Here is a 22,645-nt window from a genome sequence, read left to right on the forward strand (position 1 = left end):
TTTCATTTTCGGCTATATTGCGTAGAACTTAGGTTAAGGCCACACAGATATTGAGGAAGGAAACCCGCTGTCGCCACTTCATGGGCTACTGTTTTCGATTAGCAGCAAGGGATCTCATTATATGCACCATCCCATAGACAGGATAACACATATCACATCCTTTGATGTACCAGTCGTGGTGCACTGGCTGGAGCGAGAAATAGCCCGATGGGCCCACCACTGACAGGGATTAATCCCAAACCGACTGCGCATTAAGCAAGCGCTTTACCACTGGGCTACATATCGCCCCTTCTAAAAAAAAATAGGAGCCCGTACGCGTATGTCAGCTCATTCCCTGAAACCTAAATAACCACACTTTAAAATGTTCGGGTGTCATAATCGAAACATTTTCTTAGCGTAGTCTTTCCAACCCTGACTGAGCCCACCTGTTGTTTGACCTCGAGCGGAGCGTAAACCTGCGTTGCATAATTTTGACCCGTGTCGAATCCGTGCACTCTTTTGTAGTACGCCGTCCTGAGTGTCTTATTGTTCGGTGGTATGTTCTGTTCGTTACTGCTGAAAACAACTCGTGTGAAACTCGCGTTTTGCAGGTAAGATTTAAGGATTGATCTAAGTTCAGAGTCACTAACTCCAGCTTCAAATTATGTATCTTTCTGCGTCAGAAGGACTTTCCTTTGACACTGTCACTAACCTTAACCTTAACCCTAACCCTAACTTATAGTATTAGTATAGTATTGTATTTATAATATTCTTTATACGTGACAGTGCCAAAGGAAAGTCCTACCTCTGCGTTAGTGTTTTGCGTGAAATAAACAGCTTTGCGTGAAAATATAGACAGCGTTGCGTGATGAAATGGTTTCTTTGTAACTGGAACATTTTCAGGAGGGTAAGTGATTGCGTTCGCTCGCTAAACTTTCTTCTTCTTTTTTTCTTTTTTCTTTTTTGTTCCCGCTGTCGCCACTTTATGGGCTACTCTTTCCGATTAGCAGCAAGGGATCTTTTATATGCACCATCCCACAGACAGGATAGCACATACCACGGCCTTTGATTTACCAGTCGTGGTGCACTGGCTGTGACGAGCCATCGGACTACAGGCTGGTAGGCACTGAATTCGCATTCTGGTACCTGCTCCCACCCATAGCGAGTTTTAACGACTTAATGGGTAGGTGTACGACCACTACACCCTCTTCTCTCTCACTAACAACTAACCCACTGTCCTAGACTGACAGCCCAGTTAGCTGAGATGTGTGGCCAGGAAAGCGTACTTGAACTTTAATTGGACATAAGCACGAAAATGAAGTTGAAATTAAATGATATAATCAAGCACCCATATTATGCGCCATACAAATTATATGTGTGTGACGTCATTAGAGATTGAATCTGGACTCTTTAACACTGGTTTTACATAATTATATAAGTAATATTTTCATATTCTTACCAAGTGACATCCAATAGTCGATGTGTATTTATATGATGGGATGTCGTTAAACATTCATTCATTTATTCATTCATTCATTCATTCATTCATTCATTCATTCATTCTTTCATTCATTATAAATGGTTTATAAGCACTGGCCCTAGTGTGGCATCATAGTTTAGCACAGAATGACAGCGGGACATCATGCTCCTAACAGTATTTATTAAAAATGCCTGAGGTATGGGTTGTCACTCCAAAATTAACACTTTGCGGAGGGTTGGAAGATCCCGAGGGACTGGGTGTGTCGTATGCACTCCTTGGCTTAGCTTGTACCACACGTGTTCATTAGGGTTCAGATCCTGGTGAAGAGGCAGGCTAGTTGATTCCTTCGCTGTCCTGTTGTCCTAAACGCATTGACAAAGTGCCCTCTACATGTATGTGGTCCTGCATTGTTATCTTGGAAGAATTAACATCCCAATATTCGGGAACACCTCGCATGAAAGGAATGACGATTGGGGCCAATATCTCATCTCTATAGCGTTCAGCAGTTAACTGTCCGTCCACAGCATAGTGGCGAGTATGTCTAATTGCTGTTATTCCGCCACTCACATGTACTGAACCACCATCAAACATGTTGTGTTCACCCACTGCAGACTCTGAACACGCGTACCGGCCTCGGTGGCGTCGTGGTTAGGCCATCGGTCTACAGGCTGGTAGGTACTGGGTCCTCAGCCCTCTACTTTCTGTCCACAGCCCTCTACTTCCTGTCCACAACCCTCTACTTCCTGTCCTCAGCCCTCTGCTTCCTGTCCACAACCCTCTACTTTCTGTCCACAGCCCTCTGCTTCCTGTCCTCAGCCCTCTACTTCCTGTCCTCAGCCCTCTACTTCCTGTCCACAACCCTCTACTTCCTGTCCTCAGCCCTCTACTTTCTGTCCACAGCCCTCTACTTCCTGTCCACAGCCCTCTACTTCCTGTCCTCAGCCCTCTACTTCCTGTCCTCAGCCCTCTACTTTCTGTCCACAGCCCTCTACTTCCTGTCCACAGCCCTCTACTTCCTGTCCTCAGCCCTCTACTTTCTGTCCACAGCCCTCTACTTCCTGTCCACAGCCCTCTACTTCCTGTCCTCAGCCCTCTACTTTCTGTCCACAGCCCTCTACTTCCTGTCCTCAGCCCTCTACTTTCTGTCCACAGCCCTCTACTTCCTGTCCACAGCCCTCTACTTCCTGTCCTCAGCCCTCTACTTCCTGTCCTCAGCCCTCTACTTCCTGTCCTCAGCTCTCTACTTCCTGTCCACAACCCTCTACTTCCTGTCCTCAGCTCTCTACTTCCTGTCCACAACCCTCTACTTCCTGTCCACAGCTCTCTACTTCCTGTCCTCAGCCCTCTTTCTGTCCTCAGCCCTCTACTTTCTGTCAACAGCCCTCTACTTCCTGTCCACAGCCCTCTACTTCCTGTCCACAACCCTCTACTTCCTGTCCACAGCTCTCTACTTCCTGTCCTCAGCCCTCTTTCTGTCCTCAGCCCTCTACTTCCTGTTCTCAGCCCTCTACTTCCTGTCCTCGGCCCTCTACGTCCTATGCTTAGCCCTCTACTTGCCCTATACTTCCTGTCCTCAGCCCTATACTTCCTGTCCTCAACCCTCTACGTCCTGTGCTTAGCCCTCTACTTGCCTTATACTTCCTGTCCTCAGCCCTATACTTCCTGTTCTCAGCCCTCTTCCACCTGCCACCTGCTGTTAACAATAGCATATATATCTGGTTTTGCAGATATTGTGAGCCTACAAAATGTTAGCTGTGAAGACTGGAAGCGAGTGGGTTTCGAACCTGTTCGCTGACCAAGCGGACTTGTACCCCAAACTGCTGAAGGCTCTCTCCGCCGCAGCGGCCTGTGCAGTGGTTGTCGACGTCGTGCGGAGGCTGCTGGGGGTCAGGCGGCTTTACAAGAGACTGGAGGCATGTCCCACGGCACCAGGCTTCTCCTGGATCAGTGGGTCTATGGTTGGGGTAAGTATTCACAATCTTGTGTGTGTGATGCGGGGTGGGGTTTAGCTCAGTCGGTTGAGTGCTCGTCTGAGGTGCTTGTGTTGTAGGATCGAATCACATCAGTGGAACCATTCCCCGATTTTTACTTTTTTCCCCCGTCCTAACCAGTGAACCACGACTGGTATTTCAAAGGCTGTCATGCCTGTGTTAAAATGCATATAAAAGATCCATTGCTACTAATTATGAAAATATAGCGTGTATCCTCTAAGACTATGATTAATTAATCAATGTGCTCAGTGGATGATGTTTAAAAACAAACAATCTTTAACTTTACACGATTTGCATATTTTTTCTTCTTCCTCCTCTTTCGTGACATTTTTTCTGTAACTTATTTCGTTTTAGGTGCCAAAAGACCCCGAAGGACGACTCGACTACGAAATTAGGATGGTAAAGCAATTTCCAAAGTGCTACGTCATGTGGTTCGGACCCATGATCCCCATGCTGAAGGTCCATCATCCAGAAACAATGAAGGTCATTCTAAAGAGTCTAGGTGAGATCTATTTTTGTTCAGATTTCGATCGTTCCGACTGCTTCTTCGCTTTTGATTTGCACTGCATAAAGTCTTATTTAATTGATACCGCACTTTGCAAGTCTCTTTTTGCCCTCAGGTCCAGTGCACTATAGTACACATATGGAGCTAAATATTGCGTACGAAGATGAATTCAATAAATACAACAGCAATGGAAACTGCTATCTTTGACACTTAACATAGAAGTATCTATATACACGGAGGCCGTGCAAAACATCTTGGCTAATGAGGTTTGACCGCCTTCTTGATACTTATCACTTGTCGGGGGGCGAGACATAGCCCAGTGGTAAAGCGCTCGCTCGATGCGCAGTCGGTCTGGGATCGATTCCCGTCGGTGGACTCATTGGGCTTTTTCTCGTTCCATCCAGTGCACCACGACTGGTATATTAAAGGCTGTTGTATGTACTACACTGTCTGTGGGATGGTGCATATAAAAGATCCCTTGCTGCTAATCGAAAAGAGCAGCCCATGAAGTGGCGACAGCGGATTTCATCTCTCAATATCTGTGTGGTCCTTAATTATATGTCTGACGCCATATAACCGTAAATAAAATGTGTTGAGTCCGTCGTTAAATAAAAACATTCCTTCCTTCCCTTCCTTATCACTTGTCGCGCTTCGGAAGGCGCTTTTTTTTCTTTTTCTTTTTCTTTTTTCTTTTCTTTTTTTGCTCAGGTCCAGTTACCTACAGTACACACATTAAGCCAAATATTGCATACGAAGATGTGTTTCATAAATACAACGGCAGTGGCAGTCGCCATCTTTATCACTTAGCATAGAAGTGGCTTTATACACAGCGGTCGTGTAATAGCCTCGACAAATGAGATCTGCTTATATAATCGGCGGTCGTACTTTTGTCCAGTGTAAGGCCACCATGCCCGACCCACGGTTTACATCTAACTTATAAATGGAATGTCCTTAGTTTGTTGATTTGCAGTTTGAATTTGGCGGATATTTTTCAATAATTAATTTGCTTTTAGTCGACCTAAAGTGGATTTTACCTTCATATATTTTTGCTAACAAAAAATGACACTGGGAAATAAAATGAAGTTTGGGTTATCACAAAACACTATGAAGATCAGAAGCACTCAGCAACTGGAAATAACCAAAATTGTTATGCTAGATTTAGACTACCAACTGCCACGACAAATCTGGCCAACTATCTGCTCTCACGACTTCTACGATTCTCTAGTTTCTAGTCTGAGCGCTCTTACAACCCGATTATCATCGTATACAACTCCTACGGCTACGATTAGTTGTTAATCTGAGCGCACCCGCTTGTAAGTTGGCAGTTGGGGAAATTACAACGCAACCGTCGGGCAACAGTTTTACGTGCCAGTGAGTTGGCAGTCTGAATCTAACATTACTATATCCAACTAGTTGTATTATTTTACGCTGGTCATAACACCCATACAGGAAATCTAAGAAACAGACGAAAGAACACCGAGCCAACTTTGTCTAGAAGACTTCATTGCTGGTTAGGGGCTGGACGTGGCCCTGTAGTAAAGGGCTCGCCTGATGCGCGGTCAGTCTAGGATCGATCCCCGTCGGTGGGCACAGTTAGGCTATTTCTCGTTCCAGCCAGTGCACCACGACTGGTATATCAGAGGCCGTGCTATGTTCTATCCAGTCTGTGGGATAGTGCATATAATTAAAAAGATCCCGTTCTACTAATGGGAGTGGGGATTTATCTCAGTTAACTTAAGCTCTCGCCTGAGATGCTTGCGTCGCAGGATCGAACGATCTCGATGGATCCATTCAACAATTTGTTTTCTCGTTCCAACCAGTCCACTACAACTGGTCAAAGGCCGTGGTATGTGCTTTCCTGTCTGTGGGAAATCCACCTAAGCTTATTCTTGTTTGAATTCTTTGTTTTGTTAACTATATAATATACACCATCTTTCTCAGAACCGAAGAACAAGCATTCTGGTGGATATAAACATCTCCGGCCCTGGCTGGGGGAGGGGCTGTTGATAGCCGACGGGGCGAGGTGGGCCAGGTCAAGAAGACTGCTGACCCCAGCTTTCCACTTCGACATTCTCAAACCATACGTCGCCATCTACAACCAGTGCTGCGACAAACTGCTGGTAAGATTTCAACATCGTCTTTCCCGTGTAGATTAGTGACTGCATGGGCCGTAAGTTATTAAAGATTGAGGGAGTAGCGGTACGTAGCTCAGTGGTACGGCACTCGCTTGATGCGCGGTCGGTTGTCGGTCTGGGATCGATCCCCGTTGCTGGGCCAATTGGGCTATTTCTCGTTCTAGCCAGTGCACCGCTATGGTGTATCAAAGACCGTGGTATGTGTTGTCCTGTCTGTGTGAAAATACATATAAAAGATCCCTTGCTACTAATGGAAAATATAACGGGTTTCCTCTCTACGAATCATTGTATATCAAAATTATATCCAATAGTAAATCAGTGTGCACTAGTAGTGGCATAAACAAAACAAACTTTTAACTTTAATAACACTAGGCCCAATGTGTTTAAAATGTTTGTCAAACGGACCTTTCTTCTTCGTTTTCATATTTTAATGTGGTGGAGGAGGGGGGGGGGGAGGTGGCAGAATGTAGCTACGTCGGTAGGACACTTGCCTGAGGTGTTTGGTTGTAGGATCGAACCCTCTCGGAGGATCAGTTAGGTTTTTTCCCCCTCTTTGTCGAAAAGTTGGTTTCCTCTGAAGCCAGAATCATGTCAGAGTCATGAAATTTAAGGTTTTAGATCCAACAGCCGATGATTAATTAAAGGGACATACCCTAGTTTTTAAACACTAAGCCATATTTTTTACCTTTAGGGCTGTTTTTTGATAATAATACTTTTCTTAGATTACACGGTTTAGATTATCCATTTCCGCACATTCGAAGTGTTTTGGTCATCCTGGTATTTTTAATATCACAAAATACATTTCTCATATTAAAAAAAAAAACGCACGTGTGTCTGAGAAGTAACAGTTATGGAGTCGAGTTTTGGTCTATTTTTAGATGGTATTTCACTATTTCAAAGACACACTCATGTTTCACTCAATTGTAACATTATCCAAATGTGTTACAGGTTTGTAGATTAACTTAAGTGTTAATTTTCACGGGTTGAAACTAGGGTTTCACTCAGTTGTAACTTTATCCAACTGTGTTACAGGTTTGTAGATTAACTTAAGTGTTAATTTTCACGGGTTGAAACTAGGATCTGTCCCTTTAACCAGTGTGTTCTGGTACTGTTGTTACACATACAAAATTTTGTTTTGTTTCTTTGAAAGGAGAAGATCGACATATTCGCCGAGTCTGGGGAGAGTTTCGACATCTACAACCTGATCACTCACTGTACCCTGGACATCATTCTTAGGTGTGCGATGTCCTACGACAGCGACGTACAAAACTGTGGGTGAGTTGTTTCGCAGGATCTTACCTAGGCTAAAACAACTGGGTGGGGGTTGGGGTGGGTGGGAGTACGAAAAGAGCTAGGACAGGGTAATATTGGATATTCTCTAGCTACGCCAAAAATGCACCTTTAAACCAACATAGACACGTTTTCCTTTCTGGTTTTTTGTTGTTGTTGTTGTTGTTGTTTTTTTGTATTGATGGGGATAACGGATCACCTTGCCTAAATTTTAAAGCTTCTGATAAATGTCCATTTTATGTGCAGAACCGTCCATGGGTATATTAGGTTATTTCTCGTTCCGGCCAGTGCACCACGACTGGTATATCAAATGCCGTGGTATGTACTACCCTGTCTGTGGGATGGTGCATATAAAAGATCCCTTGCTGCTAATCGAAAAGAGTAGTCCATAAAGTGCCCACAGCGGGTTTTCTCTCTCAATATCTTTGTGGTCCTTAACCATATGTCTGATGCCATATAACCGTAAATAAAATGTGTTGAGTGCGTCGTTAAATAAAACACTTCCTTCTTCTTCTTTTTTCGATTAGCAGCAAGGGATCTTTTATATGCACCATCCCATAGAAAGGATTACACATACCACGGCCTTTGATGTGCCAGTCGTTGTGTACTGGGTCCACTGTTTCAAAACGTATCAAACTCGCTTTCGCTCGTTAGATACATACAGTTAGATATAGTTGTGAGATAAATGGTATCTAACGAACACGAATGTCTCTCTCTCTCTCGCTCTCTCTCTCTCTCTCTCTCTCTCTCTCTCTCTCTCTCTCTCTCTCTCTCTCTCTCTCTCTCTCTCTCTCTCTCTCTCTCTCTCTCTCTCTCTCTCTCTCTCTCTCTCTCTCTCTCTCTCTCTCTCTCTCTGTTAGGAGCTTATAATTTAATTATTTCTGTCCTTTTAATTAATACAAAAAAAAAAAGCCAGTTAAAAATCTCTTTCATTTGTTTACAATCTGGTTACATTAATGTACATTCTTTCTTCTTCTTCTCACATTTTTGTTGTTGCTGCTGCTGTTGTTATTAACTATTATTATTTATTACGATTTTTTTTTTTAGTGACGCACATCCATATCTTCAAGCAGTAAAAGAGATGCTAGCAATATCTACTTTAAGGATACTGTGAGTTTCAGTCAGTCAGTCAATCAGTCAACCATTTCATGCGTGCTTACATCCACTGAACGTTCAAGCACGCCTGTCTTAGACATTTCCTAGCGGATGTGTCCAAAACGGGTGGTGGTAATAAAGGTATGGTATTTCTTGTACTCAGGCCCCCAGGAGACCATTTCAGCAGCAATAAGTGCTAAGTTTAGTAGTGGTAGTGTAAGGGTTAAGTATTCGATTAAAAATCCAACGTATTTTCATTGCCCCGAGTCGGAAGATGTCAGCAACTTGGTGTGTGTGGGGTGGGGGGGGGGGGGGGGGGGGGGGGGGGGGGGGTGGGGGGGGGGGGGGGTGGGGGGGGGGTGGGGGGGGGGGGGGGGGGGGGGGTGGGTGGGGGGGGGGGGGGGGGGGGGGTATTAATTCGCAAATCCAAGTGCCATATGTTAGACGACCTATTTCATTATTACTATTTTTAAACGCTGAAATTCTGAAACATGTTCAGAAAGTCGAGCGATGGTGGTCGCTCGCATGACTGGTTCTTTGCAATAACCTAACCAGACGTTAAATATATGCGACAGGATAGGAAAAGATGTAAACCAGTCAAATTTTCGTTCGGTATTGCTTGCCCTCGTTGAACACAAACGTAGGCCTATTATTGAAAGTATAGCTTAACCACGAACATGGAGACACGAATATTTTCCGTCATTTGATTGTTGCCTTTGAAAGACAAGCTACAACTCTCTTGCTGTTGTTGATTCGGAGGTTCTCCCCGCCGCCTGCCTCTCCCCCTGCCTCTCCCCCTTACTCCACAATGATGACACGGATCATGGCCCCCATTTTTATGGGAAGGGTCTATATAGACCTCTTCTCATTTTTCATTCACTCCACCTGCCAGTGCAGGCGGTCCCTCCTTCACCCACCCCAATCCTTTCCTGTTCTGGACGGAGGAACCGGCTGAGGCCAGTGCCTGTGCCCAGGACAGGCGTGCGCTACAACTGCTTGCTCTGAATGTGCACGTTAAACAATTTCCCAATTCCCAATTTCATTCACTCAGTTCTATGTTTTTTTCAAACACGCTGCCATGGGCACACACCTCAGCCATGCTGACTGTTTGATCAGGATAGTTGTTTAGTGGTTAGTGAGCGAGAAGTCGTTGTAGTGGTCGTACACCTACCCATTGAGTCGTTAAAACTCGCTCTGAATGGGAGTCGGTACCGGGTTGCGAACCCTGTACCTACCATCCGTTGCGTAATTAGGACACCGCCGTGGCCAGTATTTCTCACTGGTGATCACTCGGGTTATAAACACCAAAGGGACGGAACGTTGTCCAGTGGTAAAACGCTCGCTTGATGCGCGGTCGGTTTGGGATCGATCCCCTTCGGTGGGCCTAGTGGGCTATTTCTCGTTCCAGCCAGTGTACCACGACTGGTATATCAAACGCCGTGGTGTGTGCTATTGTGTCTGCGGGATGGTGCATATAAAAAATCCCTTGCTGCTAATCAATAAGAGTAGCCCATGAAGTGGCGACAAAAGGTTTCCTCTCAATATTTGTGTGGTCCTTAACCATATGTCTGATGCCATATAACCGTAAATAAACTGTGCTGAGTGCGTCGTTAAATAAAACATTTCTTCTTCTTCTTTGCATATTGTACGTAAACTGATCTCGTGTACGTAAATGTTATTGTGTCTGTGGTCATGCTGGCTTAGACGAATAAATCGAGTAAGATGTCATGCTCTGACCGCGCTTGTGACCCTGACTTCACTCCATGTGGTCGTGACCAAACTTAATACAAACTACCCACGCGGAATATACAAGATTAGTTTTAAAGGAAAATAATGTTTGTCCAACATACATCGACACACTTTTGAAACCCATTGGTTTAGTTAGGGTTTTATGTTGGGCTGGAGGGGTGGGGTGGGATCAAACATTGTCGGTGAGGGGCGGGAAGTAGCCTAGTGGTAAAGCGCTCGCTTGATGCGCGGTTGGTCTAGGATCGACCCCCCGTCGGTGGGCCCACTGAGCTATTTCTCGTCTCAGCCAGTGCACCACGACTGGTATATGAAACGCCGTGGTATGTGCTATCCTGACTGTGGGATGGTGCATATAAAAGATCCCTTGCTACTAATGAAATAAATATAGCGGGTTTCCTCTCTATGACTGTCAAAATGACCATGTGTTCGACATCCAGTAGCCGATGATGAATAAATCAATGTTCTCTAGTGGTGTCGTTAAACAAAACAAACTGTCTGTGAATCGTGTTATGGGGTGACAGGAAAATATAAAATGTGGTGGGAGAAAGTGTGATTGGGAGGGGCAGGATTTGCCCGTATCTAGCTTAGCCCGTATCTAGCTTAGCCCGTATCTAGCTTAGCCCGTATCTAGCTTAGCCCGTATCTAGCTTAGCCAGTGTTAAGACTACCACTATTTGGTATCTGCCATGACATTTCCACTGTCCCCAACCCCTGCTCCCTTACTGCTAATTGAAAAGAGTAGCCTATGAAGTGGCGACAGCGGGTTTCTACTCGCACACCTATGTGGCCCTATAACCACAAATCGGTTCACGTGAGTTTTATTTAGGTAACCGATTGTTCGGTTATGTGAATTGTAAACTCTTCAAAAAAAGTAGGGGAACTCTAGTAAGAATTTACAATTGCCAAAATTCTAAGTTATATTAGCTGTGGGGAATGGTTATATGATAATAGTGAATTAATTGGGCAAACATTACAACCGGTAGTTCAGTTTTACAATATGTTTTATGACAACCAAAGATCTTGAAGGACGATTGGGGTCAGAAGTGAAATTTGAAAGTTGACGTGTTTTATCAGTAAATCGCAAATTCAAACAATAAAAATGACTAAAAACAAAACAATAACTTTATGATCAACAGAATGAAAAAGATTGATAGAAATAATGTTTCACAGTGATTAATCGACCTTCCTGGAAATTGTCAAAATCGAGAATGACATCCCACGCACGTGTACGGGGCAAATGCGTGATGCACGTGCAAACTATGGAATGTGTTTTGGTGTGTCGATTTTGTCCCTGATATTATCACTGTGTTGACAGTCATTCCGATTACTTCTGTCCTGTGAAAGTCTGGGTTTTCGAAGCTAGTCATGGCAGTGGCATTCCTCCAAGGGGCGGTGCACTAGCGATGAAACATCCTGTTACGGATCTCCTAGGAGAGTGGCATTCCTCCAACGGGCGGTGCACGAGGGATGGATCATCCTGTTACGGATCTCCTAGGAGAGTGGCATTCCTCCAACGGGCGGTGCACGAGGGATGGATCATCCTGTTACGGATCTCCTAGGGGAGTGGCATTCCTCCAACGGGCGGTGCACGAGGGATGGAACATCCTGTTACGGATCTCCTAGGGGAGTGGCATTCCTCCAACGGGCGGTGCAGGAGCGATGAAACATCCTGTTACGGATCTCCTAGGGGAGTGGCATTCCTCCAACGGGCGGTGCACGAGGGATGGAAGATCCTGTTACGGATCTCCTAGGGGAGTGGCATTCCTCCAACGGGCGGTGCACGAGGGATGGAACATCCTGTTACGGATCTCCTAGGGGAGTGGCATTCCTCCAACGGGCGGTGCAGGAGCGATGAAACATCCTGTTACGGATCTCCTAGGGGAGTGGCAGTCCTCCAACGGGCGGTGCAGGAGGGATGGAACATCCTGTTACGGATCTCCTAGGGGAGTGGCATTCCTCTAACGGGCGGTGCACGAGGGATGGAACATCCTGTTACGGATCTCCTAGGGGAGTGGCAGTCCTCCAACGGGCGGTGCAGGAGGGATGGAACATCCTGTTACGGATCTCCTAGGGGAGTGGCATTCCTCCAACGGGCGGTGCACGAGGGATGGAAGATCCTGTTACGGATCTCCTGGGTGAGTGGCAGTCCTCCAACGTGCGGTGCACGAGGGATGGAACATCCTGTTACGGACATCCATGGGGAGTGGCAGTCTCCTAGGGAGTGGCAGTCCTCCTACGGGCGTTGCATGAGGCAATCTGATTAAAATTAGCTCTACTGGTCTACCAGTAGATCTAACAGCATTGCGTGGACTCCCATGTCCAGGTGACATTTCATTTATAAACAACAACCGGCCTCGGTGGCGTCGTGCTTAAGCCATCGGTCTAGAGGCTCGAAGGTACTGGGTTCGGATCCCAGTCGAGGCATGGGATTTTTAATCCAGATACCGACTCCAAACCCTGAGTGAGTGCTCCGCAAGGCTCAATGGGTAGGTGTAACACTTGCACCGACCAGTGATCCATAACTGGTTCAACAAAGGCCATGGTTTGTGCTATCCTGCCTGTGGGTATCGCAAATAAAAGATCCCTTGCTGCTAATCGGAAAGAGTAGCCCATGAAACGGCGACAGCGGGTTTCCTCTCAAAATCTGTGTGGTCCTTAATCATATGTCTGACGCCATATAACCGTAAATAAAATGTGTTGAGTGCGTCGTTAAATAAAACATTTCTTTCTTTCTTTCTTTATAAACAACAATTTAAATATCGACCAATTAAACTTAGCCTTTTATAGCGTTATTTGGGAGCATACAAATTCTAACAATATCGGGCGATACTATTTATGCAATAGGCGAAGTTGTTGGTCTATTTCAACATTAAAAAACTTTCGGAAAAGTGCAGTAATAAACTCTGGATTGTATACTGGTATAAACAGATTTTATGGATATACCATCACAGTTTGGGTTTTTTCGTCTTGAAACGAATTTTATATAAACTTTTATATTGGAATTAGTTTCCGGCATACTTCGTAATTCACCCGAATGAGCTCCAATGGGGTGATGCTAGATCCACAGGTAATAGTAATTAACCAGTGGAGCTAATTTTAATTAGATTATGCACGAGGGATGGAACTTCCTGTTACGGATCTCCTAGGGGAGTGGCGGTGCGATGAAGTACGAGCACCTGATAGCGGATCATGGAATTAATCACGAAATTTTATTTTCGCACCCCCCCCCCCCCCCCCCCCCCCTTTCCAATGCCTCAAGATATTGAACTGAAGTTAGGTGTATAGCTTTATCATGTACTGTTATCGTCAAGTTTGACTTTCATGATTTACTTATTTTTATAGAGATATGTGGCCCTTGAATTTAGGAGATATGTAAAAAAATTTTTTTTTTTGCAATGTTTCTAGATATTGAGATGAAATTTTGTATATATATTTATCAGGTACTTTTACAAATCAAGTTTGATTTTCATGGCGATTTACACTTTATCTAGCAGTTATGGCCTTTGAACTTGAAATGTTTTGGGCCCGATAGGGGACATGTATTGCTTTAGCAGTACTCCCAGAATGCTTGGCTGTACTAGTCTTCAAAATATGGTTCATTTAACTTAAATATAATCTACTTTTATTATGTTAGGTGATTTAAGTTTCAACTGTTATTTTAATATCGACTTTGCTTCTTGCAGGAACCCTATATTAAATCCAAACTTCATTTTCTATCGCTCGTCTCACGCGAAGAAATTCTTACAGAACTGCAAGTATGTGCACGGGATTGCCGAAAACATCATAGAAACACGTAGGAAAACACTGGTATGTTTACATTAGTTTGTTTTGCCTTTGCCGTTCTTTGACCGACTATTTCTTTCTATTATTTTACTGGACTGATTTGAATGTGATTTGGCATAGTGCACTAGCTATAACGTTTCATCAAAATATTAGAAATATTCTCGTATATTTCATGGACAGAAACGGCTATATATTGTTTTCTTTCTTCTTAGTCACCTACTGTCTCGATCCTTCTGTCCGTCTGTCTTATATAGTTTTCGGGAATGACCCCCCCCCCCCCCCCCCCCCCCCCCCCCTCCTCCGCAATTCCTCATGATACTGAGCTGACATTTTGTGTACAACTTTATCATGTATTGACACGGATCGAAATTTGACTTTAATAGCGACTTACCCATTGTTGACAGTTAATGACTTTTGAACTCAGGAGATACGAATGCGTGTTTATTTTATTATTAAATATTTTTTGTTTTTATTCAATGGACAGGAAACGGGTGGATTGTCACAGAAGCAGCACCTTGATTTTCTCGACATACTACTGACCGCTAAAGATGAAAACGGAGTTGGACTGACCAAACTGGAAATCAGAAACGAAGTGGACACTTTCCTTTTCGAAGGTACACAAACCAGGCTCCTGTAAAGTAACATACATCATAGACCCTACATATTGTCCATGCGGTTCTGTAGTGATAAAGTCATCGGAACTGAGGCTGTTAGGTACTGGGTAGGGTCTCCACGAGTACGCGAGTACTCGGGCAAGGGTCGAGTCTAGCAAGACTTGAGTCCGTTCACAGGACTCGAGTACCCGTACAAGGTGGAATACAATGATCAACTATAATACAATGGACAATGTAGGACAATAATTTCAGCATATAAGTTACACAATAATTATGATCATGCGCTAGTTTCTCTTTTTAAACTGGCCGTCCGCCCTTCACAACACTGAACATATCAACCGGTTTCTAAATGCAATACAATAGCATGATTTGATATCCATGTTCAGCGTTGGAATTAGATGCATAATGCTGTTTTACTTTATTCCTTAATCTCATTATCATCAATCTAAGCATCAGATACTCGGGTCCGGGTCGAGTTTGACCCTCGAGTACTCGAGTCCAATATATTGGACTCGTGGAGGCCCTAGTACTGGGTTCGCATACTGATCAGGCTCAGGAAGTGTGCCTCCCTCTTCTTGACGACGACAACTACGGGGGTATTTTTTCTAACTCCATAAAGTTATAAATGTGGCTTCTGCCCCACCCCATTCGCCATTAGATCATGTACCCCAACCTTTAAAGATTATTGCCCCCTCTACTATCCCCTGCACTCCAGATTGTTTCTACGGGTCTGCTGAAATTGGCCCCGACCTTGAATTAAAGTTTAACGTTTGTTTTGTTTAAGGACACCACTAGAGCACATTGATTAAATAATCATCGGCTATTGGATGTCCGACCTTGAATATGAGACTTAACGGCTCAATAGGGAGCTGTCTGACCACCACACAGACATTTCTCTAAACACCGACATCCCTGATCTATAGCTGAATTGTGTGACCAGGATAACATACTTGAACTTATTATTGGATATAGGCTCAAGCACAAAAATGAATTTAAAACATGACGTAATGTTTCAACAAATGTTGTTTTGCGAGTTACGTTTTGAACCAATACATTGTAGGTCACGACACAACTGCCAGCGCCATTTCCTGGACGCTGTATTCGATGGCGGAACACCAGGAATTCCAGACCCAAATTCAGGAAGAGCTGGACTCTGTTATCGGAGATAATACGGAAGTCCGCTGGTAATCATATTCAATCAATTTTCTGCTTCTTCATCTTAACGATTTAGAATAAACCGTTTAAAGTGTACTCTCTGCCTCCGTCTTTCTCAAATGGATTTTATGTTAATTTCATTATTATTTATTGTGAGGGAGAGAGAGAGAGAATTCGATATATCACAGAACATACAAAAATATTTGTAAACTAACACCAAGGGGGAGATAGTGTCCGTGTGCGTGCGTGTGTTACAAGCCTATTCATTGGTTCCTTTTCAACACAAACCGTTTTTCTCTCTCTTCAGCGTCCGACGCCATATAACCGTAAATAAAATGTGTCGAGTTGCGTCGTTAAATAAAAAATGTCTTTTCTTCAGGGAGGACCTGTCTGAGCTGAATTACTTGACCCTCTGTGTGAAGGAGAGTCTGAGATACCACTCCCCAGTTCCGTTCTTGTCTCGCAGACTGGCCCGAGAGGTGGTCTTTGACGGGGTTTCGTTTCCAGTGGGCACCGTCATCATCATCAGCGTATATGGTCTTCATAACAACCCACATGTCTGGTCCGAGCCAGAGGTCTTTGACCCGGACCGGTTTTTACCAGACAATATTTCCAAGATGGACCAGTATGCCTTTCTGCCATTTGTTGCCGGACCTAGGTAAGTTGGAGTTGCAGAGATGTGCTTAGTCAACCACATATGTACTGAAGTGTGTACCTTTAAAAGTGTCAGTTTTAGCTCGTAGGTATGGTGGGGAGGGGGGATTGGGGAGGTGGTATGTTGCCCCATATTTAAACCAAAATATTAACTTTTCATTCTACCATAAATCCCTGCCCATTGGATTATTTCTGGCAGGAATTGATTAAGGAGTCATAACTCTGTCAAATACCGGTATGGAATTTATCCATGTTTGACAGTTATGGTCCTTGAACTTGGGGGCCTGGTAGGGGACAGGTACCAGCCTCGGTGGCACAGTGGTTAAGCCACCGGACTACAGGCTGGTGGGTACAGGGTTCGCAGCCCGGTACCGGCTTCAACCCAGAGCAAGTTATTAAGGGTTCAATGGGTAGGTATAAAGCCACTACCTCCTTTCTCTCAATAACCACTAATCAACTAACCATGAAAAACTGGACAGGTATTGCTTGTTTATTTATTTTTATTTTTTATTTTTTTTTAAAACTATTTTAAGCGAGATGCAGCCCTGGAGATTGTAATTATTCAAGATTTAGATCAGTGTTTATTAATGTCTGTATTTTGTTATATACCGGTATGGATAGAAGGGCCACTGTCTGCCAGCATAAAAATAGTGCTTTCAAACTTTGTTGCATGGTGAATAGATGGAATGTAGGAAACCAAATGAATTAAAAACCTGATTCACATTATGTGTTTACTTACAGGAATTGTATTGGTCAGCATTTTGCAATGAATGAGGATAAAGTGGTGGTCGCACGAGTTCTGAAACGGTAACTGTTATTTTGTGACTGTAATCCTCTTCTGTTTTTTCCTATTATGTATGTTGGAAATATTTTGTGATGTATTCACATATTTTATTTAATTTAAGCATGGTTACCGTAAGTTAATATTTGTTTGAAGTTCGGTCAAAATTTGAACTGAAATTTATATTTCCTCAGTTGTTTTATCATACATATTTACACACAACCTACACGAATTACAAAGCATTAATAAAATACACAGGTTAATTGATAAAACAATTGAAAAATATGTTTTTACTTCGTGGAATATAGGGACGGGATGTAGCTCAGTGGTAAAGCGCTCGCTAGATGCGCGGTCGGTCTGGGATCGATCCCCGTCGGTGGGCCCATTGGGCTATTACTCATTCCAGCCAGTGCACCACGACTGATATATCAAAGGCCATGTTATGTGTTATCCTGTCTGTGAGATGGTGCATATAAAATATCCCTTGCTACTAATGGAAACATGAAGAGGGTTTCCTCTCTAAGACCAAGTCAAAATTATCAAATGTTTGACATCCAATGTGCTCTAAATGGTGTCGGACCAGCCTCGGTGGCGTCATGGTTAGGCCATCGGTCTACAGGCTGGTAGGTACTGGGTTTGGATCCCAGTCGAGGCATGGAATTTTTAATCCAGATACAGACTCCAAACCCTAAGTGAGTGCTCCGCAAGGCTCAATGGGTAGGTGTAAACCACTTGCACCGACTAGTGATCCATAACTGGTTCAACAAAGGCCATGGTTTGTGCTATCCTGCCTGTAGTAAGTGCAAATAAACGATCCCTTGCTGCTAATCGGAAAGAGTAGCCCATGTAGTGGCGACAGCGAGTTTCCTCTAAAAAAAAACAGTGTCAGAATGACCATGTTTGACGTCCAATAGCCGATGATAAGATAAAAAATCAATGTGTTCTAGTGGCGTCATTAAATAAAACAAACTTTACTAATGGTGTCGCTAAAAAAAACACCTTTTAGTACGAGACAGTACACCATTCAAACATGTATGTCGTAGTGAATGTCAGTAACACAGTTAATTTCCTGACAATATGGATGAGAATTTTACATGCGTACAGTCTCCGCCATTCCTGAGTTCTTTTAATTATTTCTTTCCATCAGTATATCTTGACCAATATTTTAACAAATTGTACATACAAATATAATAGTTTTCAGCATGAGCAAAACCAAGACAACCTGTATATCACTCTCAGGAAATCGTGATACATGTACAATGTGTATGCAATCAATAACATGAAGATTCAAATAAAATTCATTAAAAGGTGATCAATTTGCCACTCTTCTAAATCTTTCCAGGAGGGTGTAGAGGGGAGCAGGAATCAGGACTGGTTTTTGTTTTTTCCAAAACACTATCTCATTTTAATATTTTTTTGAAGATCAAACTAAATTGGAACAGACCAAAAAAAACACCCCAAAAACCCCTAGCTTCGGAAGGAAGGAAATATGGTTAAGGACCACACAGATATTGAGAGAGGAAACCTGCTGTCGCCACTTCATGGGCTACTCTTTTTGATTAGCAGCAAGGGATCTTTTATATATGCACCATCCCACAGACAGGAAAACAGCTTCGGATGACGTATTCATTAGTTATTTTGTATGTACTGCTGACTCGGTGTTCACCAAATGATCAGGTCACTACCACAGGTGCCCCCAAACAACAATCCTGGGGGTAAGGCTATGCTTAAATATATAAGATGATTCTTTTTTTATGTTATATATTTAACAATACATTACCCATGGTTGCCATTTTGGGGGTACATGTAGTCACTACCAGAATTAACAAATGAATTCTCTTTTCTAGATATCATCTGGAAGTTGACCCTACCCATGAAGTTAAACGATCAGCCATGGGCATCATGAAGGCTCAGACCGGTCTGTGGGTGAAGGCCACTCCCAGACACAGACACTGATCACCGACAATATACAGATCATGGTACAAAGATCATGATGAAATAATTGTGATGTCCTCAGAACACTTCTGGCCTACATGTGGCCCGTGTTCAACCAGCCGTTTTTCACTAAACGTTTGTGAACTATTCTCGAAGTGGTTACCGAAGTGGTCATTTGGTTTAATGTGTAGTGCAGACACGGCAGAGCAGGGGGACTGCAGTCTCCCTCCCCTAAATATTTCTTTATCAAAAATATTATTGGTAGTAAATCTAAAGGCAGAGGTGAATTTTACTTGTAGATTTTTTGTTTGTTTGTTTTATTTAACGACACCAGTAGAGCAACTTGATTAATTAATCATCGGCTATTGGATGTCAAACATGGTAATTATGACTCGTAGTCATCTGAGGAAACCCGCTTCATTTTTCTTAATGCAGAAATGCATCTTACTTGTAGAATGCAGGAAATTGCATTTCAGGAAATCTAGCTTTAAACATTTTATGATGAAGCATATAACCGAAACCACTATAAACTTTGCTTGGCGCATGTGATTTCAAACAGCACCCGCAATATCTACTTGCTTCCAGTGTGCGTGTAGTGTAAAAACCAGTGTAGAAGCAATGAGGGACCAACTTCTGGCTAAACTAAGGTCTAATGTACCAAGTGTTCAAGAGTAATGACTCAAAACGTTGATGACATTATTGTGTTAATGTCATGTACAAGGCCATGGAGAGGTAATTTGTTCCTGCGACTATAACATGATGTAATCAGGTTAATCAGAACCACCTGGCAACTACTGTCAGATAAGACATATCCTGATGTTTTTTGTTGCTGCTGGTGTGGTTAAACAAAACAAACTTTTTAACTATCACAGTGTAGTTTTATACCCCAGCCAAATCATGGCTATATAATCATATTAAAAATGAACACAACACAGATGTTTTACTATTGGTATTTCACCATATCTGTAAACACACTAATACACACGGATAAACCGTTTAACATAACACATCAGTCACTCAATCAGTCAAAACTACTGAGCATAATTTCCGAGATCTATAACTTTGTTTCACATAAATTAATTTGTGTTCTACAAACACCACAATCATAAGAAACACATTGGACAAGCTAAAACTGATCATTTAAGCAAAACATTAAACAGTATTAATTGTTTGTTATGGGTTAAAAAAAAACACCCAAAAAAATGAATAAAAGGAAATGTTTTACACTTTCCTAAAAACTAGAGACTTTAATATCCTGCTTCAGCCAGTAAAAATGGGACACTATAAGTATGGTCAAGTTACAAACCTGTAACACATTTGGATAACATTACTAGAGTGTGACACAAGAGTCTGACGTTAAAACTGTGAATATTGTTAAGCACAGACTAAAATTCGACTCCATAACTTATTTATCAAACGCATGTGCGTTTTTAAAAATATGAAACATGCATTTTGTGGTATTAGAAACACCAGGATAACCAGAAACACTTCGGATGTATGGAAATGGATAATCAAAACAATAAAATATAAGCAATGTTTTATTTTCAGTGATCAAAAATGGCTCTAATAGTGAAAAATATGCCGTAGTGTTTAAAAAACTAGGGTCTGTCCCTTTAAGACATTAGATTTTACACACAAACTGTCCATGTAGTACACATTGAGTATTGCCCATGTGGTAAAACACTGAGTTTACATGTAAGTATATGATAATGTAGTAACACATCGAGTTTACAAACAAATAGTAATTCTGACGTGTAGTGGGGCGGGATTTAGCTCAGTCAGTTGAGTGCTCGTTTGAGGTGCTTGCGGCGCAGGATCAAACCACCTCGGTGGATCCATTCAACTGATTGGGTTTTTTACTCATTCCAACCAGTGTACCACAACTGGACAAAGGCTGTGGTATGTGCTTTCCTGTCTGTGGGGAAGTGCATATAAAAGATCCCTTGCTACATGTGTATATTAGTGCATATAAAAGATCCCTTGCTACATGTGTATATTAGAAAAAAAATGTAGCAGGTTTCCTCTAATGAGCACGAGTCAGAATTACCAAATGTTTGACCTCCAATAGCCGATGATTAATTAATCAATGTGCTCTAGTTGTGTCGTTAAACAAAACAAACTTCTGACATGTAGTCTTAAGAGGAAACCTGCTACATTTTCCTTTTAGTAGCATGAGATCTTTTATATATATTCTTTCTCAGACAGGACAGCACATACCATGGTCAACTTTTTCGACATTGAATTTTTGTGTCATATAAATATGAACAACTACATGTATTTTTTCATACCTAATCTTGTGAAATTTATTTCTAAGAATATATCAACCATACAAATAATGTCTTGACATTCCCAAATTCTGTAATATTATCTGTATACAGCTAGGCAACATGTGTTGACAGCTTGTAACCAGTTAGTTTAATGACCGACTATAACCAGTCAAGATATTCTGTCTCTACTTATAACCAGTTAGTTTAATGACCTACCATAACCAGTCAAGATACTTGTCTACTTGTAACCAGTTACATTCTCTAATAAGTGGAAGTCCAATTTTGGCAATGAAGAAAGTGGCCACTGCAAACAATATGCTGTTGGAAAAAAATAAGTCTACAAAACATTTTTTGTGGTTAATGGGCAAGAAAGGACTTTTTAATTTGTCAAAAATAAAAAATAAATAATTAAGAAAAGTGGCAAAGAAAATTGATGGTTCAAAAGCAAAATACATGTAACTGTTGCGGTAATTTGAAAACATCACACCAAACTCCACAACATAGCCTATTGTGGTGGCTTGTTGCATTTCAGTTCAACTTATTTTCGTGCTTATATCCAATTAAGGTTCAAGCACGCTGTCCTGGGCACACACCTCATTTATCTGGGCTGTCTGTCCAGGACAGTGGGTTAGTTGTTAGTTGGTTACTGAGAGAGAAGAGGGTGTAGTAGCCTTACACCTACCCACTGAGCCCTTAAGAACTTCGCTCTGGGTTGGAGCCAGTACTGGGCTGCGAACTCTGTACCTACAAGCCTGTAGTCCGATGGCTCAACCACTGCGCCACCGAGGCTCGTTGCTTGTTGCAAGTCATCAAGTTAACAGGCAACTTGTAACCAGTCAAATGATTCTTTGAACATGTGTAACCTAAAACAGAGTATTCATGGACATATGCAATCACTGTCATCTGGAAACTAGTAACCAGAATTAAAAATATCACCAATATTTTGTAACCAGTGTTCTCTGGTAATCACAACATAGTGTTCTATGAACACCTGTAAATCAGTTTTTAATACATACTGACAGGGGAAAAAAGTTCCTGTGCATGTATTGTATAAGTCTAGTGGCAAGACTTAGCCCAGTGTTAAAGCGCTGGTTTGATGTGTGGTTAGTTTTGGATCGATCCCCATCAGTGGGCCCATTGGGCTATTTCTCATTTCAGCCAGTGCACCAAGACTGGTATATCAATGGCCGTGGTATGTGCTATCCTGTCTGTGGGAAAATGTATATAAAAGA

General features: G+C 42.6%; 1 protein-coding gene across 2 annotated transcripts; it reads left to right on the plus strand.

The window, feature by feature from the left end:
- The first annotated feature begins 191 nt into the window (after positions 1 to 191).
- On the plus strand, positions 192 to 19,433 carry LOC121389955 (cytochrome P450 4F2-like). Of its 2 annotated transcripts, XM_041521626.1 has the most exons (12): positions 192 to 590; positions 3,187 to 3,423; positions 3,805 to 3,952; positions 5,897 to 6,075; positions 7,241 to 7,365; positions 8,428 to 8,490; positions 13,908 to 14,031; positions 14,492 to 14,621; positions 15,682 to 15,805; positions 16,156 to 16,434; positions 17,172 to 17,237; positions 19,059 to 19,433. In XM_041521626.1, exons 2-12 carry the CDS (start codon positions 3,205 to 3,207, stop codon positions 19,165 to 19,167), a joined length of 1,566 nt encoding a protein of 521 aa, XP_041377560.1. In that variant the 5' UTR covers positions 192 to 590; positions 3,187 to 3,204; the 3' UTR covers positions 19,168 to 19,433. The 2 variants fall into 2 exon arrangements, with proteins under 2 accessions (XP_041377560.1, XP_041377561.1); XM_041521627.1 differs by lacking the exon at positions 192 to 590 and having other exon boundaries at positions 3,094 to 3,423.
- The last annotated feature ends 3,212 nt before the right edge of the window (positions 19,434 to 22,645 follow it).

Source organism: Gigantopelta aegis, chromosome 15 (assembly GCF_016097555.1).
Source record: "Gigantopelta aegis isolate Gae_Host chromosome 15, Gae_host_genome, whole genome shotgun sequence".
Classification (NCBI taxonomy): Eukaryota; Metazoa; Mollusca; class Gastropoda; order Neomphalida; family Peltospiridae; genus Gigantopelta; species Gigantopelta aegis.